Source organism: Rattus rattus, chromosome 18, assembly GCF_011064425.1.
Source record: "Rattus rattus isolate New Zealand chromosome 18, Rrattus_CSIRO_v1, whole genome shotgun sequence".
NCBI lineage: Eukaryota > Metazoa > Chordata > Mammalia > Rodentia > Muridae > Rattus > Rattus rattus.
In genome coordinates this window covers 27090262-27111969 of record NC_046171.1, presented here as the reverse complement: position 1 = coordinate 27111969, position 21708 = coordinate 27090262, and the positions used below count along the sequence as shown (strand labels likewise).

Sequence of the window (21708 nt, the reverse complement as noted above, 5' to 3'; positions counted from 1 at the left end):
GGAGATAGATACTCGGAATGACCTCTCACTGTATGTTACCTGTCCTCTCTGGGCCTCCATCTGAGTCCCTGTAAAATAAGCAATTGACAGTTTTCTGTAGGAACTATTATCTTAGGGTTACTGTTGCTTTAATGAAACAATGTAACTGAAGCAACTGGAGGAGAGGGTTAATCTGTCTAACCTTCCACATTCTAGTCCATTACTGAAGGAAGTCAGGACAGGAACTCAAACAAGGCAGGAACCTGGAGACAGGAGCTGAGACAGAGGCCATGGAGGGGTGCTGCTTACCGGCTTGCTCCCCTTGGCTTGTTCTTCCTTCCTTCCTTCCTTTCTTTCTTTCTTTCTTTCTTTCTTTTTTTTTTTTTTTTTAGCTGGGGACCGAACCCAGGGCCTTGCGCTTGCGAGGCAAGTGCTCTACCACTGAGCTAAATCCCCAACCCCTCAGCTTGCTTTCTTATAGAACCTTGGACCACTATCTGATGGATGGGTGAGGGATGGGTCCTCTCCCATCAATCACTAATTAAGATAATGTCCTACAGGTATACCTATGGCCCAATTTTATAGAGGCATTTTCTCAAAATGTCCTCATCTCAGAAAATGGCAGTGCAATTTGTGTCAAATTGACATAAATGTAGTCAGCACAACTACTGTTGCTGTCAAGAAGACAATTTTAGAAAATGAAAAGGAATACAAAATGAACTGAATGACCCTGAAGCAACTGGAATCTTCCAGCAGTCAGTGTGCTTGCAAGCCTGGTACTACATGGGCATGGATGGGTATTTGCCAGCTGAAGGTTCTACTCTGAGGTGCTTGACCTGCAAGGGGGTGCTGAAGAGATTGAGGTTGGTGTGTCAATGTTACCTATGACGACCCCTTCCATTTTCAATGTTCTTTTAAGGTTAGGGAACCAGGAAGACATCTCTTCTTCCTCATCCCTGCCCCCACTGTGGAACCTGGACACCTTCATGGTAGATTCATAGTTTCCATACACGTCTTGAGATTTCCCCTGGAAATGCTGATTTCTCTGGGAAATACGTGACCCCTCAGATTCTCCATGGGATGATTCCTTCTCTGACCTCTATCCATCTGGTTATTTAGTATTTGTGAAGGCCTACTATGTGTCCAGTACAGGGATAGCCACTGAGAACACAGGGAGTTTTTAAAAACCCTTTCAGGCCCCTGCTTCCTCTGGAGGATGGGAGAAAGCAGATACAAATCTAACAACCATGTAGGATGACATCAGAAGGCAGCAAGAATTGACTAGAAGAAAGAAGGTGACAGAGGAAAGAGTTTTGCAAAGGTCCCGAGGTCAGAAGAGCATGGTACTGGCAAGGAGGTGGGCTGGAGGGCTGTGGAGGCAGGAGGATGGCAAACAAAGGGTCTTTATCTCAAGTCTGACCAAGGCTTTGGAGGTCTGACAGGAGAGAGAGCCGTACAATGTGTGTCTCTTCTGGGTACAGCTGGAGAAGGTTCCAGGGAGCTGAGAGATGTGTTTAGAAACACACGCTGTGCTGCTGTTCAGGAAAGGTGTGCTCTGTTCTGGGTACTGTGGGTATGAATGTGTCTTAGAAAGGAGACGCTGTATTTGGAAGATCGTTCCAGTCTGCTCTGTAACGAGGTCACCCGGGGGGCTCCAGCTGCTTGGTTTCCTGATTGTCTACGTAACAGGTTCCTAACCTTCCTAATGCTGAGAACTTTTAATACAGCTCCTCAAGTTCAGGTGACCCACCCCACCCCCAACCATAAAATGATATTTGTTGCTGCTTCATAACTGAAAGTCTGCTACTGTTGGGGGTTGTAATGCAAAAATATCATATGTAGATAGTCTTAAGCAACCCAAAGAGTTAGAGAGGGACCGTTTGAGAACTGCTGGTCTGGGTGGACAGTACAGGCTTCCCCTGTGCTCTGATGGGACTTTCTTCCTCTCTTGAGAATTTCAGGGCCTTAGGACCACTGGTTGTATCAAAACCTCCAAGACGAGAGTTTCTGTTTCCTAGGCTTCTCATCTCTTCCGGGTTGGTAATCAGAAATGTCAAGTCTGTAACAGCAGCTGATACTCAATAAGCAGCAGCCACCTGCTGGATACATGCGGTGACAACTCTGCCTCTAGGTCAGCTCTGTCTCAAACTTACACCCTTGGGGGGAGGGGGAACGCCGACGACTCCCTACGGTAAAAGATACATTGTGTCTCAACCTTGAGCCTTCACCAGATCTTCACCCCAGGACCACAAACAGGTCAGCGGGAAGGAAGTGGTGGTTGGTGAGGGGTTCTTCTCTCACAGCTCAGAGAGCAGGCCTTCAGCTGGGGGTCTGACTACTGAGTTGTGTGACCTCAGTTGTCTTGTGGTAAGATAAGAGAGGAATAGCTGTTGACCCCTTCCTGCAGCCCCCAACCTCTGCGATACGGGCTGTTCAGAAGAGCTCAGGTTGGACTTCAGGCATTCTCTTTACCTGCCTGCTCTGTGGATTCTCCCCGAACTTGCTGCTGTGGTGTAACATTTCAGTACTAGATCTCCCCTCCTCCCACCCGTCCCCTTCCCCTCCCGCTCCCCTCCCCTCTTGGATAACTGGAGGACAGCATCCAGCTAACGCTGTCTTTCCTTCTGTGTGGGACACTCCCCACAGGCAGGCTGGTCCACCTCCTCTCTGTGCGGGTCCCTCCTCCCAACGGGGCAATGCCCTCTTCATTGGGCTTCCCTGTCTTCCTAGGCTCCTCCCCCCCAGGCATCCCCCTGTCCTTGCTAGTAACCCTGCCCCTCCATCCATTGGCCTTTCTCCAACCTTCTCTCACCTGGCTCAAAGCTTACTGGAACACGAACCATCTCTTCTGAGTGGGGACAAATGACACCTTCCAGCATTCTCTGCCCTGGAACCTTGCATGGAGCATTGGATATAAGTGTGGGAAGACCACTGACCAGAGAGTGTCACCTGCCCTCCCCACCAAACTACTCTCCCCTTTGCAAAGTCCTAAGGCATTAGCCTGAGAAATCCCAAAACTCCCCTTCCTAGGAGGGTCTCCAGCCTCCAGGATTTCTTCACATGGCCCTGTTCACAAGGCCACCCAGCTGCTTCCTTACCTTGTGTCCCCAATGCCCTCTCCCTAACAAAGCCTTTCTCATCGGAGAAGGGCCTGGACACATAATCCTTGGCCAACACAAGCAACCATTGTAGCCCCAGGGAAAGGGGGCGGGGCAGAGAAATAGGATGAGGTTTTAATTTCTCTTTACCAAGGCTGGCTCCAGGGAAGGCCCCAGCCCACAGCTCATGACTCAGACTCCAGGGGTCGAAGCTATCGTCTATTCTTCATGGCTTGCTCTGTTAGGGGCAGGAAAGAGGAACTGGAGTGAGGCCAGGGTGCCTGGGCTTTCTAAAGGAATCTCCTCTGGGATGGCTTCTCAGTAGGGAGCAAGTGAGCTATCCTTATGTCACTTGCCACATCTGTTCCCAATTTACAGCTTGGAAGACTGAGGCCCTGGGAAGGCAAGCTCTTATCTTAGAATCACTTAGATTGGCAGAGCTCTGGTGCTGAACCTCTGAAGGCTGCAGCCTGGTCATCCTGTCCCGTCAGCTTCACACAGCTCCCTGCCTTGTCATGACCTCGGTGGTCTTTAAGAGACTTACTATTTATTCATTTGGTGCTTGGTGACATTTCTAGCAGAGTGCTTCGACGTTACTTGGAATTATAGTGGGTATCAGCTCTCTGAGCTGACTTCAGAAATGAGCTGGCCTCCCCAAACCTCGGCATCATTTCAAAGCCATAGCCACAGTGAAACACAACAACAACAAAATAAAAATAGCAAAGCCAACCAGATCCTCCCTTCTCTAAGTTTCCACCTGTGAGTAGTTTGAATTCGGGTCTAATTTCAAATTATTTAGGACATACTTGTAAAGTGAAGCAAGAATATGGGGTTTTCCGTTGGGCTCTGGGCCCTGACTGTCCAACTGCTCTCAACCAGTTGCCAAGCCAGCATCTGCTCTGCCTGTGGTCGCTGTGTTACTTGCTCTGTAGGCTACGGTGCTGGGTACTGTGTCAGGGGTGGACACGCTGGGTGTTCGTCTTTTGTGTGCTGCGGTTAACAACTATGCCACGGATGGAGAAACTGAGGCTCAGCACTGGGATTTCCGTCTGGGTAGTTGGGCTGCAAGGCCTTGCAGGGCCCCTCTATTCACCTTGCTGTGACCTGATCTTAGTCACAAGACAACAGAAGTACCCTAGGGTCCATGGCGCTATCATCTGCAAAGTGGGGAGATCCAAGGGCTCAGGAGCTAGTTGGGCATTCCTGGGGCGGGGTTGGGGGGCAGAGGAGGAGTTCCCATCCTCTCCTTCAAAATTCAATGGGACACTCCTGGGTGCTGTGGCTCTGGAGTAGTCACAGAGCCTGCAAATGGGGCGGAGCGGCCATGGGAAGGTTCAGGCTGTGGCTCTGGAAAGCTCTGGCGTCTGAAGGGACGATCACCCCGTACGTCGGGAGCCCCTGCGCGGGCTCCGCGTGGCACTTCCGATCCGGGCCGCACGCCGTGGCTCGCCAGGCCGCCCCCGCCCCGGCGCCCGCGCCCCCGCCCGAGCCGCGCGCCCCGCCCCGCCTGTGTACCCGCCCCGCGCCCCTAGCCCGGCTCGCTGAGTCCCTGCGGCTCCGAACAGCGCGGGCGGACAGAGCGGCCGCCGCCGGAGCCAGCAGCGAGGGCGCCGTGCCGGGGGACCCGGACCGGGCCAGCGGGAGGCGGAGGCTGCCTGCTGGTCTGTGATCTGGCAGTCCCAGGACTCGGGTTCCTGCCGGTCCCTGTCCCCGCGCAGCCACATGGCTCAGCTCCGCGCTCTGCTCCACTGCCTGCTGCCCTGGTACTGCGCGCTTTGCGCCGCCGCCGGCAGTCAGACCCCAGGTGCGTGCGGGCCGGGCGCACGGGGACGTGGGGTCTCTGGGGGTTGCTGGCTGCCAGAGTGGCCCTAGGATGCAGGAGCCAACCAGGGAGAGTTCGAGGCGGGTAGCAGGCGGTGCGCCTGGTGTGGGTTGAGTTGCTTAACTTTGGCTGCTTCTAGTGATTTCTGTCTCTTTTCTGTCACTGGAGGCAGCGTGACCTGCAGGAGAGGATTGAGAGCCGGAGTCTCTTACAGTGAAGAAAAGTCACAGCCCATCCTTCCTCTCACCCCGCCCCCATTGATCTTTCAGTACCCCTTCTCCTCTTGTGGGATTGTGTGCACGTATGCTTCTGAGTGTGCATGTCAAGATGTCCCACACAGAGTCAGACTAACAGATTGTCGCTTCCCATAGCCGAAAACTCTGGACACTCTTGCTTCTGACCAGGAAGCAAGAATTCTAATTCTCCTCCAAGCCTCCCACATAGCATCCGTCTCTCAGGAAAAGAGCAGAGACATACCACATACATTTTACAGCATGGGCACCCTTCAGGTGTTTTGGGGCATAGAGAGAAAGAATGGAGTTATTTCCAAACAGAGTTCATGTGCCCAAGTGAGACCCATCTAGCGCAGTCTTGGGTTCCACAGTCTTAGCTTTTCAACTAAGAGATAAAGGAACACCACACTCCACTTACAGCTTCCTAGGGGATCTCGAGGGAGGTCATTCTTCTTTTGTGTGTGTTTTATTAGTGCTGGGAGCTGAGATGGCAAGAAATAGAACTATGGAGGGTGAAAACTCCTTCCAACTTGTGTCCGTGAATCACCAGGCCTGGAAGCCAATGAGCTGTCTTTTCTGACTGGCTGTGTGCACAGGGAGAAAGTCGAGCGAGGATGGGGCCCACTGGCAAATGGCCTACAATATGGGGCCATGACCTCACACTTAAGTCAGCCCAAGTGGGCAGGTCACCCCCTGTGTCTCTTTTTTATTTTTGAAGTTCTATATTTATCCTGCTTGGGGCTGGGCAGTGCAGAAATCTCACAGCCACTGTGATGCTTTAAAAAGTTTCCTTTCTAACCTCGGAAAAATATATAACGGTTCATTCCCTCGCTCCCTCCGCCAGCCCCTCCTTTCTCTGTGTCAGGGGCCAGGATCCCCTGGGTTTCTAGGTGTGTTTATTTTGGCAGCCACACTTTTGGGAGCTTGGCAAAGGCCCTAGCCCAAGCTGGGCTGGTGACTACAGCACACTGGGGGAGTTGAGGCACATCAGGAATTTCAGCCCTTTCTAGGCAGTGCTCAAGGTTGGAAGGCCTGTTGCTATGGTGACAGGACTTTGTTTGACGTCATTTGTTTACTTCTGCTAAATATAAAAATGACCGGATGGCTGCAGAGAGAATGTATGTTCACACATTTATGTCTCCCTGAATGCCATTCAGCCAAGTACAGACTGACTGTGGGGGCTCAGGTAGCAATGGGCAGAAGATGCTTGGACTTGGGCTAAGAGACCTGTGCTAAGTGATGCTCAGGGCTGCCTCTCCATCATCTCCATCGTCAACCCCTGACCCCCACCCCTGGATTCCCATCTTCCTCTTAACCTCTGCACAGTGCATAGTGAAGTGACTCTGTGTTTACCTCCAACAGACCTGCGCCTCTCTGGGAAACTTCATGACTATGTCGTGACTGTGCCCTGCAGCACGGATTTCCAGGGACGATTCTTGTCCCATGTGGTGTCTGCTCCCGCAGCTGCCTCCTCCCGGAGCCACCTCCGGGTGGCTCGAAGTCCCCTGAGCCTGGAAAGAGAGACACCACGTCCAAGGCACCATTTCCTCTACTTCAATGTGACTGTCTTTGGGAAGTTGCTTCACTTGAGGCTGCAGCCCAACCAGAGGTTGGTGGCACCAGGGGCCCCGGTGGAATGGCAGGAGGACTTTCGGGAACTCTTCCGCCAACCCTTGCAGCGGGAGTGTGTGTACACCGGAGGTGTCACTGGAATGCCTGGGGCAGCTGTAGCCATCAGCAATTGTGACGGATTGGTAAGGGACACCACTCTTACTCCTATGGAGCATCAAGTTTCTTTCCCAACCCTGAGCCCCCTATAGATTTGGGACTCCCAGGGAGATAGTACACAGCACCATATGTTAGTGGCTTGACTGTCTTCCAAATGGGCATCACCATGGCTTCCCGAGTGCCAGGCTCTGCCAGATGGGAGGTAGTCATCGTGAGACTGTACATTTTTAATAGTTTTCCCCTCCAGGACTCACCAATAAGCTACCTGCTGGGACCTCTGGGCAGACTAAAATAGGGCCAAAGAAGAAATAGTCCAGGGCAGTGGTTCTCAACCTGTGGGTCGCAACCCCATTTGGAGGTCACATGACCCTTGCACAGGAATCGCCTAAGAGGATCAGCCAGTCAGATATTTATGTTAGGATTCACAACAGTAACAAAATTACAGTTATGAAGCAGCAACAAAGAATTTTATGGTGGGGAGTGGCCACAACATGAGGAACTGTATTAAGGGGCCACAGTATTAGGAGGGTTGAGAAAGACTGGTCTAGGGTGTCCTGGTGGCTGCACTCAAAAGCTGTGCAGATTTGGGTAAGTTAACTAACCTCTCTGTGCTTCTTTCCCTTCTGCTTAAAGCAGGGATTTATTATTTACTTATTGAGACAAAGTCTTGCCACATATCCCTTCAACTTGAAATCATAGGCTCAGGTCCCCCCACCTCCACAGGATTTGTTTGTCAATTCTGCATCGAGACAGTATTCTAGAAACTGGCATGCAACCCAGTCCCTGTCCTTACAAACGGATGTGATTCTAACACCGTGTAAGCTGCCATTTTGGCATGTGACACTAACACTAAGCCAGCTTCCCAGCCAGGCTCAGACGACGGGAGTCACAGTCATTCACACACATATCTTCCTTTCTCCATGTGTCTTCCCGAAGCTCACTGACCGAAGCCACATGGCCCCTCATCTCTAGATGGTGGGAATACCCTTCTCTCCCCCCCCCTCTTCCTCTTCCCTCTTTCCCTCTCTCTTCTCTCTCTTCCCCTCTCTCTTTTCCCTCCTCTCCTCTCTCTCTCTCTCTCTCTCTCTCTCTCTCTCTCTCTCTCTCTCTCTCACACACACACACACACACACGTAATATGTGTGTTGGATGCCTGTGTGCACATGGCCCCCTGTGCACTAGCGTGTGACAGCCTGAAATCAGCCCTCTAACCGTTCTTTTGCTTGTTCAAATATAAAAAAGACCGGATGGCCGCAGAGAGAATGTACGTTCATACATTTATGTCTCCCTGAATGCCATTCAGCCAAGTACAGGCTGACTGTGGGGGCTCAGGTAGCAATGGGCAGAAGGTGCTTGGACTTGGGCTAAGAGACCTGTGCTAAGTGACGCTCAGGGCTGCTTGTCTCTGAGTCAGTCTGTCACTGAAGCTGTGCCTGTTCGGCTAAGCTGGCCAGCCGACCAGTGAAGCTCTGGTGGGATTCAGGGACTCTAGTCCATCAACTGACACATAGCTCTTGGGGATCAGAACTTAGGCATAGCAAACAGTTTCTCACTGAGCCATCTCTCTCCTACACACACACACATGTCTATATATGTCTATATGTGTGTGTATATGTATGCATGCATGTGTATGTATGTATGCATGTGTATGTATGTGTGTATGTATGTGTATGTGTGTATGTATGCATGCATGTATATGTGTATGTATGTATGCATGTGTATGTATATGTGTGTATGCATGTATGCATGTGTATGTATGCATGTGTATGTATGTATGTGTGTGTATGTATGCATGTGTATGTATGTGTATGTGTGTATTTATGTGTGTGTTCATTGGCTGTGAATCTGTCAAAAGAGGGATTGTCTCTTTTAAAAAAAGATTTATTTATTTATTATATATAAGTACACCGTCGCTGTCTTCTCCTTCTCCCAAACAGTTTTCAATGTGGTCACCATTGGGAAGCATGATCTAGGGAGTGGCTGGTTTGTCACATTTAGGAAGGGCTGCTGAGCGCCCTGTCAGAGGTATAGTGCCCTCTCCAGGGCAGGGCCCACCAGACTCTCCAGGAAATCTGGGGCAAAGTTAACCACAGGTAGATTTTGAGAATACCAGGTAGGCAGGGTCAATGGGAGAAATAGATGCTTGCCCAGATGACTGGGTTCTGAGTCTCTCTATATGTCTGCCTGGATCGAGGCATGGAGTGATGCTTGGTACATTTTGGGTCTCAACTAAGGTGTGAAGGTCTGGGCAGCACCATTCAGAGCGGCCTTTGACATTGAACCCATTCACTGGTCTCCTGACAAGTTCCTCACTATCTGCTAGATGCTGCTGGGACCAAGGTCACATGGGAGCCTGTCACAGTACCTAGTGAAGTGGTGCACTTTACATGGCCACATGGGGCCACGCCCTGGATGACACTTGTGCCTGGTGGCTGGGGCTGGTAGGTGGTGGGATTGATGAGTGGGACATTCCTAGAGCTGGACATGTCCGGGATGGTGTGACCTCTGTGTAAGTCTTCTCTTTAGCTCTGTCACCTTGCGTAAGCTACTTCCTGTCTCTGAGATTTACACTGTTAATTTTTATTACATTTATTCAGTTTTTGGTGTCTGTTCCCAACCATATGTAGGAATTAACTGCAGGGCACAGAGCATGCCGTCTCCCATCCCAGATGTCCACCCTGACAGATGGTAGGACCGAGTGGGTGTTGGAGGGTGGCTGCCTCTGGCTCATTTGATCTCATTGATTACAGATCAAATGAGAATGGATCCCCTGCTTACACAGTCTCTCCACCACAGAGATGAAGTTGGCTGTGAATCTGTCAAAAGAGGGCTTGTCTCTTTAAAAAAAAAGATTTATTTATTTATTATATATAAGTACACTGTCGCTGTCTTCAGACACACCAGAAGGGCATCAGATCCCATTACAAATGGCTCTGAGCCACCATGTGGTTGGGATTTGAACTACAGGACCTCTGGAAAAGCAGTCAGTGCCCTTAACCATTGAGCCATTTCTCCAGCCCCAAGAAGGCTTGTCTTACAACAAAAGGAGCACTAGAACCTGAAGGACAAGCTCAGGATGGATCTTTCTGTTCTCTGAATCTGCAGCCAGACCCGGACTTTGAGGTCTAGTCTTATGCTCTAGTTAGGGGCGGGGAGAAATCATCTATAGGTTTCCAGAGTTGGGCTTTGAACCCTCCAGCCAGGCCTGCCCTGGGCCATGAGATGCTAGCACTGCACTGAACAGGACTTAGGGGAGGAGGACCATTGCCTCAGAACTGCCCAGACATCACCAGGTGACTGCAAGGGACCCAGTGGGCTGCTCATCATGGCTACCAAAGCTCTGTATCTGGAGGGATACGGGAGTTTCAGTAGAGACCAATTTTTATGGGTGCTAGAGGGACCGCAGGGTTCAGAATGAGGATTCTACTTCTGGATTGGAGTTGTGACCTCACTGGGTCTACCCTGTGCTAGCCTTGTAAGGGGCCTGGCTGCATAGTGCTCCGCCTCTGCCTTCGGTGATCCTCATCTGCCTGTGGTGCTCCCTTTCTGCCTATGGTGCTCCTCCTCTGCCTTTGGTGCTCCTCCTCTGCTTTTGGTGCTCCCCTTCTGCCTTTGCCTTTGATGCTCCCCTTCTGCCTTTGGTGCTCCTCCTCTGCCTTTGATGCTCCCCTTCTGCCTTTGGTGCTCCTCCTCTGCCTTTGGTGCTCCCCTTCTGCCTTTGCCTTTGATGCTCCCCTTCTGCCTATGGTGCTCCTCCTCTGCCTATGATGCTCCCCTGCCTTTGGTGCTCCTCCCCTGCCTTTGGTGCTCCTCCCCTGCCTTTGGTGCTCCTCCCCTGCCTTTGGTGCTCCTCCCCTGCCTTTGGTGCTCCCCTTCTGCCTTCAGTGCCTCTGTGAGTCAAGGCCTGGTGCGGAAGTGGCCACACGTGTAAGATTCGTCACATCTGGTTCTGTTTTCTCACTCTGCAAATGCTGCATTTTTAGTGGCGCTGGGTGAGGCTGGGAAAGGACCCTGTAGGCAGGATCCAGCTCTTCTTTTTTCCCATCCCTAAGTCCCAGCAGTCTTTGAATCAGAGTCCTTTTGCCTTTAAAATGGGTCTTCAGTGGGCTGGGATGGTGACTTAGTCTTTGGTAAGGGGCTTGCTGGGCAACCCTGAGGACCTGAGTTTGGATCCATAGAGTCTCCCTAAAAAGCTAGGTGGGTGCTGTAGTGTATGCCTGTGATCCTAGTGCTGGGGAGATCCAGACAGGAGAATCTGAACTGACCAGCAGGTTTAGAGTGGAGAGCAATTGAGGAAGATGTCAGCCTTCACATGCACACATAATACATACCTCCCTCCTCTCTCTCTCTCTCTCTCTCTCTCTCTCTCTCTCTCTCTCTCTCTCTCACACACACACACACACACACACACACAGCAGGAGGAGGAGATGAAATGACAGACAGGAAAATGAGTGCTCCTGCTGTGGGCTCACAACTCTGCTTATGTGGAGAAGCAGCAAGTCATGAAAGCCAAACTGTCAGGTGGGTGAGTGGTGCTTTTCCAGTTCCAGAGAACATGATTATCACACCACTTGGACAGTTTCCCAGATAAAGGACACTTTCCTTCCATGGAGCACAGTCTGGGGACCTTGCACAGATCTAGGCTCAGGTCAGGTTCTGGGGTTTCAGGGTTGATATTTGACCTTCTGCTTAATTGTTTCAAACAAGCTTCACTCAACCCTAGGGACTGCACTGGCAAGGAGGGGTACAGGAGTACAGAGTTCAGGGGAACATGTTTCAAGGGATGTAGATGAGCTTTTAAAGTCACAAAATGGGAACTACAGGCATTCTACAAGGAAAGGAGAGATAGGAAAGAAAGAGGGCCAATGAGGGCTAGTGAGTTGCCACCAACCCTTTTATAAGGTGGCTGATCCCATTTCTGGGGCTCTATCCTCATGACTTAATCTTATACCAAAGGTCTCACCTTTTAGACAGTCACATTGATGAACAGATTTCAATACTCAGATACTAAAGCCCATTCAGCCCACACTAGTAGGCAGTGCTGTATGTATTCAGGATGAGGAGCTGGTCTACTTAGAATGAAATTCCAGCTCTGCCTTGTGCATGCATGTTGACCATAACCTAACTGTTCCTAGTTTTCTTATCTTGAAAGGAAAGGTCATCACAGCCATTACTTCCTAGACTCGTCAGTGTGCAAAGAGCCCCTTACAGACCTGTCAGCTATGCCCATCTCCTGATGCCTTTGTCATTTGCATTCCCTTGTCTGAGATGGTGGCTGGCAGGAAGAGGAAGGCAAGTGTATCCTATTTGTCTGAAGGCCACCCAAGGGTCTCTAGGCTTCATCTGGTAGTCAGAGCCCATGCTGGTTCTAGCCTCACCCAGCCCCATTCCGTGGACCTTATTCTGATTGTCTTTTAGACTTTCTCTTAGAGTTACTTTCAGTGAGTGGGTGGGCAGGCTTGCTGGACGGTCTCCTCTGGCTCCATCCTCATGCCAACATGGTGCGGCTGTAAGTTAGGTGGCCTGAGTTCTCCCCTTGGGGCCTCTCTTCCTCTAGCAGACAGCCCGGCTCTTTCCCCACAGTCTCCAGGCAACATTCCAAGATGGGGAAGGCAGAAGCCATATGGTCTCTTAAAGTCCAGCCTTGAAAGCTTTGAGACGTTCTTGGTATTGGCCAAGTCATACCAAGAGGCCAGAGGAGAGTTTCCTAGGTAAAAGCAGTCTCCCCCTCTCCCTCTCCCTCCCCCTCCCTTCTCCCTTCCCTTCCCTCTCTCCCTCCTCCTCCCCCCTCTCTATCTGTCTCTCTGTCTCTCTCTCTGTCTCTCTCGGAGGGATGAGTGCCTAAGTCTCAGGTGCAAAGAGTGTACACACAGAAACAGGACCAATAACATTCCTCCGTGCTGAGGGACTCGATCTCTCTGAGCACATTTCAATCTGTACCTATAAAGTGATGTCCTTCCTTCCTTCCTTCCTTCCTTCCTTCCTTCCTTCCTTCCTTTTTTCTTTTCTATTCTTTTTCTTTTTTCGAGACAAAGTCTTAAGTAGTCCAGACTAGCCTCAGATTTGGTATGTAGCTGAAGATGATCTTGAACTTAGGGTTGCCCTGCCTCTGTCACCTGAGTGATGGGATTGCAGATGTGCACCAGCACGCCCTGTATTAGAGAAGAGATCCAAGGCTTCATGCTTGCTAGGCAAGCATTCTACCAACCAAGTTACAATTACGCTGTAGTTTTGTTTCTTAGAAATGATGCACGTGACTCTTAAAAGCTCTTGCTGCACCTCCAGGACCTAAGTTGGGTTCTCAGCACCCACATTGGGTGGCTCACAACTGCTGTGACTCCAGCCCCAGGGATTTTGGCGCCCTCTTCTGGCTGCCTCATGCACCTGTACACACACACACACACACACACACACACACACACACACACACATTTTTTAAATGATGCAATTAAAATGTTGCTCAAAGTTGGGGACATTGAATGGGAACGTGCGTGAGCAAGGACAGATACAATGAGCAATGGGATCCTTGGATGTCTTCTCCAAGTCCTACCTCTTGTTCCTGAGAGGGCTTTGCTCTGTCGCTCCTGCCCTGGGCTGCTTAGTCTATGTAAGTAGAGTTGCCTTGCTTCTGGGACTTTCCAGCCCTTGAGACAGTCAGTATCGCAGTCTTGCCTCCCCGTCTCCCCAAGCCCTGCATTGCTGTCGGCCCTGGATTAACAACCTATTTATGATATGGAATAAAAGCCAGACATCACCTCACTGCTGCTCTGAGGCATAAAGACCTCCCCTTCTAGCCAGGACTGCTTTGATTTTTCTTCCTCGGCTGCGTCTCCAGGCTGTGGCTGGAGAGAGGACGGCTAGGGCTGGTGAGGATAGGGGGCTGTGCTTGCCTGCCTGTCTACCTCCTGGTCTCCATGGGAGAGACCTGGGTGGGCCCCCAGCAAGTGCCCTGCAGGAGCTCCCCCAGCTCTGCAGTGGAAAGTTCTGAAGCTTGTTGCCAGCTCCCTGGCATGGTGTTTCCGTCACGTGGGCTTTGCCTTAGCTTTCAAAGTCCTAAAGCCACCACTAATAACAATGTTCACATGCTATCTTGTCCCTGGCTGGTCAGGAGTGGCTGTGACGACCACCCATGTGTCTGAAGCTGGTCCCTATCACAAACATTTCTACAGTAAGTTTTAGCTCAGAGCAGTTCCTGTTTCCTCCCTGCTCTTAGCTTGACTTGGAGAAGCTGTGTCTGCAAGAGGCTCTGGGGCCTCCTGTGCCTCTTCATTTCCTAGCTGAGAAAGCCAAGGTCCAGGTATGGAAAGAAACCTAGGGCACACAGGCCAGGGAATGTCCTCTCAGTGTGGGTAGGGGTGCACAGGCTCCTCCCACAATCCCTCAGCCTCTCCTGACTCAAAGGAAAAGGATAGGGCTCACATGAGGGTTGACTGTAGGTCAGTGCTGGCCAGTGAGACAGTAGCCATGGGAACAGCTTCAGGAAACTGAACGCCACCCAGCTGTCCTGGGGACTCCTGGGCTTGGCTGAGCGCTAAATGAGGTGTTTGTAAGGTTCCCGATCCAGGCACTGGACTTGCCCACTTTCTGCATCCCGTAGTCTTCTTTAAAACTTGGAAGCCAAGTAAGAAAAAAGAGACACATCAAGGACTTGTGTCAGGAGTGGGCTTTAGCTCCAGGGAGACCATCTGCCTTCTCAGACTCTGGTCACCATGGCTACACTCACTCTCCTCTCCATTTTCAGATCCAGACTAGACGGCTGTGATATACTCATTGCGTGTCATAGAACCCAGCAAGCCTCGTGGTCTGCTTAGCTTTCAGTGACATGGTGGTAGGAGTTCTAGTTAGGCCGACTTGAGAGAGGGCTCTGCAATCGAGAATATCAGTCTGGCCACAAGCTGCTTAGAGAAGGTTACTGCCCTGGGGCCACTTTGTCCTCATAGTTCCCAGTGGCCAGTGTTGTGGGGAAAATGATCTATTATTATTATTATTTAAATTTTATTTTATGCATGTGTGTTTTGCCTTTATGCATATCTCTGTACCACACATATGCCTGAGGTCAGAAGAGGATGTCTGATCCTTTGAATTGGAGTTACAGATACTGTATTGGTGCTGGGAACTGATCATGGGTCCTTTGCGAGAGCCCTAGGTGCTCATTTCTCCAGCCCTCAAAGCAGATCTCCTGTAAGGGCCACATTCAGTGGGATTGATGGCACATGCCTATAATCTCAGAGCTTAGGAGGCTCAGCCAGGAGGATCACTGCATGTTTGAGGCAAGCCTGGGCTATGTAGTAAGTTTCAGGCTCCCTGAGCTACAGTGTGAAGCCTATCTTATTTGAAAATAATTTAAAAAAGCCTGCTTGGGGTCAAGGCCAACCTGGGTTACTTAGTGAGATCCTGTCCCAAATTTTAAGTAAATCAAAAGAGGGCTAGGGATGTATCCCAGTGGCAGAGTGCTAAGCTCCTAGCATCCATAAGGCTCCCAGGTTCAGTGTGCAATGGCACAAATACAATTCTAGCCGCCAATGTCTTTATCACTTATTATGATGCCCTTTGGGATGCTCCAGTTCTATGGATGTGTTGTCTTTCTCCATCTCTTTTCTTTTCTTTTTTTAGGAGCTGGAGACTGAACCCAGGGCCTTGCGCTTGCTAGGCAAGCGCTCTACCACTGAGCTAAACCCCCAACCCCCAGTCTGTCTCCATCTCAGTGAAGTGGTAGCTCGATGTGAAGATGAATGTGTGTATATATTGTGTCTGTGAGCATGCACATATGTGTGTGCATGCATGTGTGTATGTGCACATGCGTGCATGCATGTATTGTATGCATGCATGTGTGTGGACATACATGCACATATGTATGTGCATGCATATATGTGTGTGCGTGCACGTGTGCACATGCATGTATGTGTGTATGCATGTATCTATGTGCATACATGTATGTGTGTGGGCACATGTGTGTGCATGCATATGTATGCACACATAGTGCATGTGTGTATATGTATGCATTGTGTACATGCCCGTGTGTGCACATACATACGTGTGTGTGTGTGTGTGTATGTGTGTACATGCGTTCAAGCATAAATGGAGATTGGAGGAAGATGTCAGGCAGCTTCCCCTATCACTTGCTTGAGACAGATTCTCACCAGCCACAGTTTGTTTTTCTGCTGGACTAACTGTCCAGCACATGCCAACGGTCCTCCTGTCACTGTCTCCCCACTGGCAGCCACTCTCAGCTCTTCACATGGATCTGAAACCGCACACTACACAGCAAGTGCTCTTACTTACTGAGCCATCTCCCCAGGTCATAAAGACACATTTTTTAAAAATTCTATTTTGAGTGTCTCTGCTGAATAACTAAACAGGTGAACGATTAAACAATGGATGGATGTGTGAATGAATGAATGAATGAATGAGTGAGTGAGTGAATGAATGAATGAGTGCGAGGCCACGGTTGAAGAGGCCTTAAGGTTGCAGGATGGAAATTTGTGCTGCTGCTCACTGACAAGTGTATTGGTGAGGGTAAGGTGTCAGAATTCTGGCAATAGGGGACATTCTAGTGGTACAGTTCCCAAGTAGGATTTATTTGTATTTTGTCTGCTCTTGCACCCTGTGTAGAGGAAACCGGTGTTTCCCAGGTGGTCAGTGTGTTGTTAGGGCCACTGGAGCTGGAGCCTGTTGCCATTAGATTTGGGTTTCTGGTGTGCCTACTCCCCGGTGCTTCCTTGCCTTGTGCGGGAACCTTCTCCCGGGCCGCCACAGACTGACCTTGTATTGGAGTCTGAGACAGACATTCAATTGTGATCTAATGGAGAGATGTAGCTCTCAGCCAAGGCAGGACCTTCTGGGCCCTCTCCTGGCCGACTCTCCCCTGCTGAGGGGGGCTGCATGTACCCTTTCCCTGGCGCTGCCCCAAGTGATCTGGTTGGCATCTGAGCCACAGGGTGCAGACTGCAGGGCCTCTGTGCAGAGAGCTGCTTCTCAGTTCAAGGCTTGGCAGCCATGCCGTCTTCTGGCACTCAAGGATTGCTTCCTGTCTCCTCGTCCCGAAGCTACAGTCGCTGCCAGGACTGGGAGCCAAGCAAAGGGCCAGGCAGAACTCCCAGCCCGATCATGGTGGGCTGTGGTGGTGATGGAGTGGTATAGGGGAACCTCAGAGCCACGTGACTTTCAGACATAGGGAAATGGACACGGGGTGGCTTCAGCCCCAAGGAGAAACACTGAGACTCCGAATGGCCCCTAAGGCATGGTTTGCAGAGGAAGGGGAAGCTCAGAACACCTGTAGGTGTGAGCCCCGCCCTGCCACCTACAGCAGGATCTCTGGAGCTGGGGTAGGGTGGAAATAAAACAATCACCCCTCCTTTAAGTGTATGTATGATGCTGGTAATGGTCTGAGTAATTGAGGTCTGGTTGGCAATAGAGGGCGGTTAGAGGACAGTTAATTATCACCACCAATGTCGCTGTTCTCATTATCAGCATCACCATCAAAAACACAGGGACTTATCTGTGCTGTGAATTTCCCCACCTCGAATGGCCACTGACATCTCTGACTTGCCATTGGCTGCCTGTAGATCACACCCTCTCAGCCCTTTCCTGGACCTCAAGACCCTCCCTTGTCCTTGGGGCAGGTTTGGGCAGTTGTCACCCACAGAGAAGTTGTGTTTGGGGTGGTGGGGGAGGAGATTGTGAGATCTTGAGATGGTATGAGGCACAGAGTATCTCAGGAGTCCTTGGTCACTCCATGCAGCGGTGGGATGCTTCCAATGGCAGGGGAATGCAGAAGCAGACCATCTGGGATCAACCCCATTCAGGGCATGCGCAGATGATGAACCCCATTCAGGACATGCGCAGATGATGAACCCCATTCAGGACATGCGCAGATTGTGAACACCATTCAGGGCATGCGCAGACAGTCCACTGGAATTTCTATTTCCTGTCCATTTTCTGCATTTGTTCTGTCCACTCCATGCTGATTGGCCACTTTATGAAAGAGTCCTTCATCATCCCTTCGAGTACCGTTCCATAGACCAGAAGGTTTCAGTTTAGGTGTGTGGTTTTTGGTAAAACCTGGGGTACCTTTTGAGGGCATGCCATGTCCAAGCCCCTCAACTGAGGTGTGATGTCATGGATCCGGAGTGTGGTCTGGGTGATAATAGATCAGCAAATTCCTCACGTGATTGAAATAAGCACCCGAGAGAAAGGACAGTTGTCATAACCATGTATTTGACAGAGAAGCTGGGGTCAGGTCATGGGAGTCGGGCCCAGGAAGGAAAGAAGTTGAAAGACCACACCCTGCTAAGAGTCAGACCCTGTGGGGCATTCTCCTGTTCCTATTTCATTTTGTCCTCCCAACCCTTTGGCTTTGGATGTGGAAATTGAAGTTTGAAGAGGCCTGTGCCACCAAGTGAGTCTCAGATGGATGGGTCACTACTCATGGAGTCTTACCATCGGTTGCCAGGTAAGATGCATGGCAGAGAAAGAAGGGTTCATGGTATTGGTGCTATGGTCAGAATCTGGAATGTTCCACCAAGGGCAAGCTGCTACCAAGGGATGGGGACTAACGGAAGTTAGGTCTCTGAAGACAAGCCCTTGATGGACAGATGGGGACCCCAACTCTTCCCCCTGCTTTCTGCTCCCTGGCTACCATGAGATGAGCAGCTTTGTTTAACTACATATCCTCTGCCACCCTGCCCTGTGGCATCATGGATTCAAAGATAGTAGTGCCAAAACCACCACGAGACAAATATACCTTTCTTCTTTTTAAAGGAATATTTGTATTATTTATTTACATCTACATGTTTGCGTGTCTGTATACGTGCATTGTGTCTGAGATCAGAGACATCCCTGGAGCTGGAGTTAGAAACAGCCGGGAGCTGCTTGAGTGGATGTTGGGAGTTGAACTCTGGTCCTTTGCAAGAACAATACATGTTCTTAACCACTGAGCCATCTCTCCAGCCCTATCTTTCTTCTTCTTTTTTCTTTTCTCTTTTTTTCGGAGCTGGGGACCGAACCCAGGGCCTTGCGCTTGCTAGGCAAGCGCTCTACCACTGAGCTAAATCCCTAACCCCTCTTTCTTCTTTTTAACCTTGATTTTTTTTCTCAAACATTTTGTCACAGCCGTGAAAGGCTGATGAACACAGTTTCCTTTTACAAATTGTTTTAGGGGAGGGGAGTTGTAGAATTCCAGGCAGAACAGGATTGTCTTTTGAGATAATGAAACCATAGCAAAGTCAGAAAATGTAACGTTTTAAAGAGAAAGAAATCATATCAGTCTCCTGTTCTTTTTTTAACAGTTAAATACACACACACACACACACACACACACACACACACACACACACACACACATATATATATATATATATATATATATATATATATATAAATGTCTTCAGACACACCAGAAGAGAGCATCAGATCCCATTACAGATGGTTGTGAGCCACCATGTGGTTGCTGGGAATTGAACTCAGGACCTCTGGAAGAGCAGCCAGTGCTCTTAACCACTGAGACATCTTTCCAGCCCCAGTTTCCTGTTCTTGGTAGGGACTTTTCCTACCTGGTGGGGTTTTCCCCTCTTGGGAATGTCTTCCCATTTGTAGGTAGAGGACCTGAGTAGGTAAAAGCAGGTTGTGTCAGAGCCAGGAATCAGGAACAAACCTTTCTGGGGTTGAAGACTGATGATTCCATCTCTGGGTCCAGCATCCTCTTTCTGAGCCCCCAGGCTCTAAAACAGTGGCCGTCGACCTGTGAGTTGTGACCCTTTTGGTGGGGTTGAATGACCCTTTTACACGTGTTGCCGAAGACCATGTGCACATCAGACATTTAGCTTATGATTCATAACAGGAAAATTACAGTAATGAAGTAGCAACAAAAATAATTTTATGGTTGGGGTCACCACAACACGAGCTGTATTAAAGGATTGCAGCATTAGGAAGGTTGAGAACCACAGCTCTAAAACATAATCTGAGTGAGGTTAAAGACCATCACAACCACAGCTAGAGACGCCACACATCCACCACTGGAAGGCAGAAGTGATGTCTGGATGTCGCATGCTTATTACTCCTAACCAGACAGGTGCACGAGATTGTCATGTCACCTTACCCAAGATTACCTGAATGAGCAGCAGAGTCAAGATTTGAACTTAGGGCCTCTGCACTTCTCCGTATCAGCCACAGTATTGCTGCAGATGGGCTAGGTTCAGCCCTCAGCCCTTCCCAGAGCCTACAGATGTCCTGTCCCTAAGAGCAGATACTCAGTGGTCGTTGCAGGTACCATCCACCCCACCCCACCCTGCCCCACCAGTCCCCGCTGGCGCTGGCGGAGGCTCTGGATTCCTGCCTTTGTCCTGTCTGGGAGTTCTCAAGCTGCTGGGATGGAGGACAGTAGAGCTTATGGATCAGATGGAGGGAGAGTCTGGCTTTTTCAGCCCCATCCTGTAAGGGCTCCTGCTTGCCCTCAGGCTGCAGCGCTGTCTGAATCAGCCTGCAGACTTTCCTGGGCTCTGCCCAAGACCTTGACTGCCCTTGTATCCAGCGGATCTCCCTCAGCTGGGGCCTCACTGCATCTGAGCCATGCTGACTCATGCTTCCAAGGAAGGAGGCAGCTTGTGTGCTGGGAGAATGGCTCCCGGTGTCTGTCTCCCTGAGTGAATTCTCAGTTGTCTTACAAGCAGCATGCAATTCACTTGTTCAAAGCACACAGTTCAGTGGATTTTATCTTATTTTTCTTTTCTTTCTTCTTCCCCTTCTCCCTACCCATCTCCCCCTTCCTTCCTTCCTTCCTTCCTTCCTCCCTCCCCCCTCTTCCCCCTCTCTCTCTCTCTCTCTCTCTCTCTCTCTCTCTCTCTCTCTCTCTCTCTGTCTTTGTTTTTGAAGGGGGGATGCTTTTTCAAGACAGGCTTTCTGTGTGTAGCCCTGACTGTTCTGGAACTCACTCTGTAGACCAGGCTAGCCTCGAACTCAGAGATTTGCATATCTCTGACTCCTGAGGGCTGGGATTAAGGTTGTATGCCAACCTCACCTGGCTCTCGGTGGACTGTTAGTGGATGACCATAGAGATGTGCAGCTCTCTCCACAGTCAGCATGAGGTTTCCATCTGTTCGCAGGGAGTGGGTGTTCCTTACCTCTTGCCCCAGAACAATCCCTCCTACTGCTTTCTGTGTATGCTCTCCTATTCTCTTTCCTGCGAGGTCTGGAACCTTCGATGACCACTGAGTATCGGTTCCCAGGGTTCTCACGGAACTCGCCATCTTTTGTATCTGGCTTCTCTCGCTCGGTGTCAACAGGCTCATCTTCTCTGTGGCGTGCGCTTGTCCTTCATTCATTTTTATGGCCAGATAATCCATTGTATGGATGTGTCATGTTTGGTTGATAGGCATCTTGGGCTCTCTGCACTTTTTAATCGATGTGAACAGTACTTCTGTGACTGAACAGTCTGTGTTGATGACTTTTCTCGTTGCTATGACAAGAGCAACTTAAGGAAGGAAGGGAGGATTGGTTTGGGGCTCCAGGGTTTAAGAAGAGGGACAGCCCATCATGGCGGGAGGGCATGGCCTGTGAGGCACTGTGAGGCAGCTGGCCATACTGTGTCTTTGTGCAGGCAGCAGGAGAGGAGAGTGCTGGGACTCAGCATGCTTCTCCTTTACCCCCCTTTTGATTGGGGTCACACAATGATGCTTTCCACATTCAAGATGGCTCGCCCTTCCTTGGTTAAACCTATCAGGAAACACCTTCCCAGACAAGCCCAGAAGTGTGTCTCCTAGGTGACTCTAAATCCCGTCAAGTTAACAATGGAGGCTAACAGTCTGTGGACAGGTTTTTGGGTGGATGTGTTTTTGTTTCTCTTGGGTCTCTA

At 50.2% G+C, this 21708-nt stretch overlaps 1 protein-coding gene across 2 annotated transcripts in view; it reads left to right on the top strand.

The window, feature by feature from the left end:
• The first annotated feature begins 4799 nt into the window (after window positions 1–4799).
• Adamts14 (ADAM metallopeptidase with thrombospondin type 1 motif 14) overlaps window positions 4800–21708 on the top strand; it is a 76155-nt gene continuing 59246 nt past the window's right edge. For both annotated transcript variants that reach the window (XM_032888667.1, XM_032888668.1), the window contains exons 1-2: window positions 4800–4881; window positions 6495–6886. In XM_032888667.1, the coding sequence (XP_032744558.1) occupies window positions 4800–4881; window positions 6495–6886 (474 nt within the window). The remainder of the gene's footprint in view (window positions 4882–6494; window positions 6887–21708) is intronic.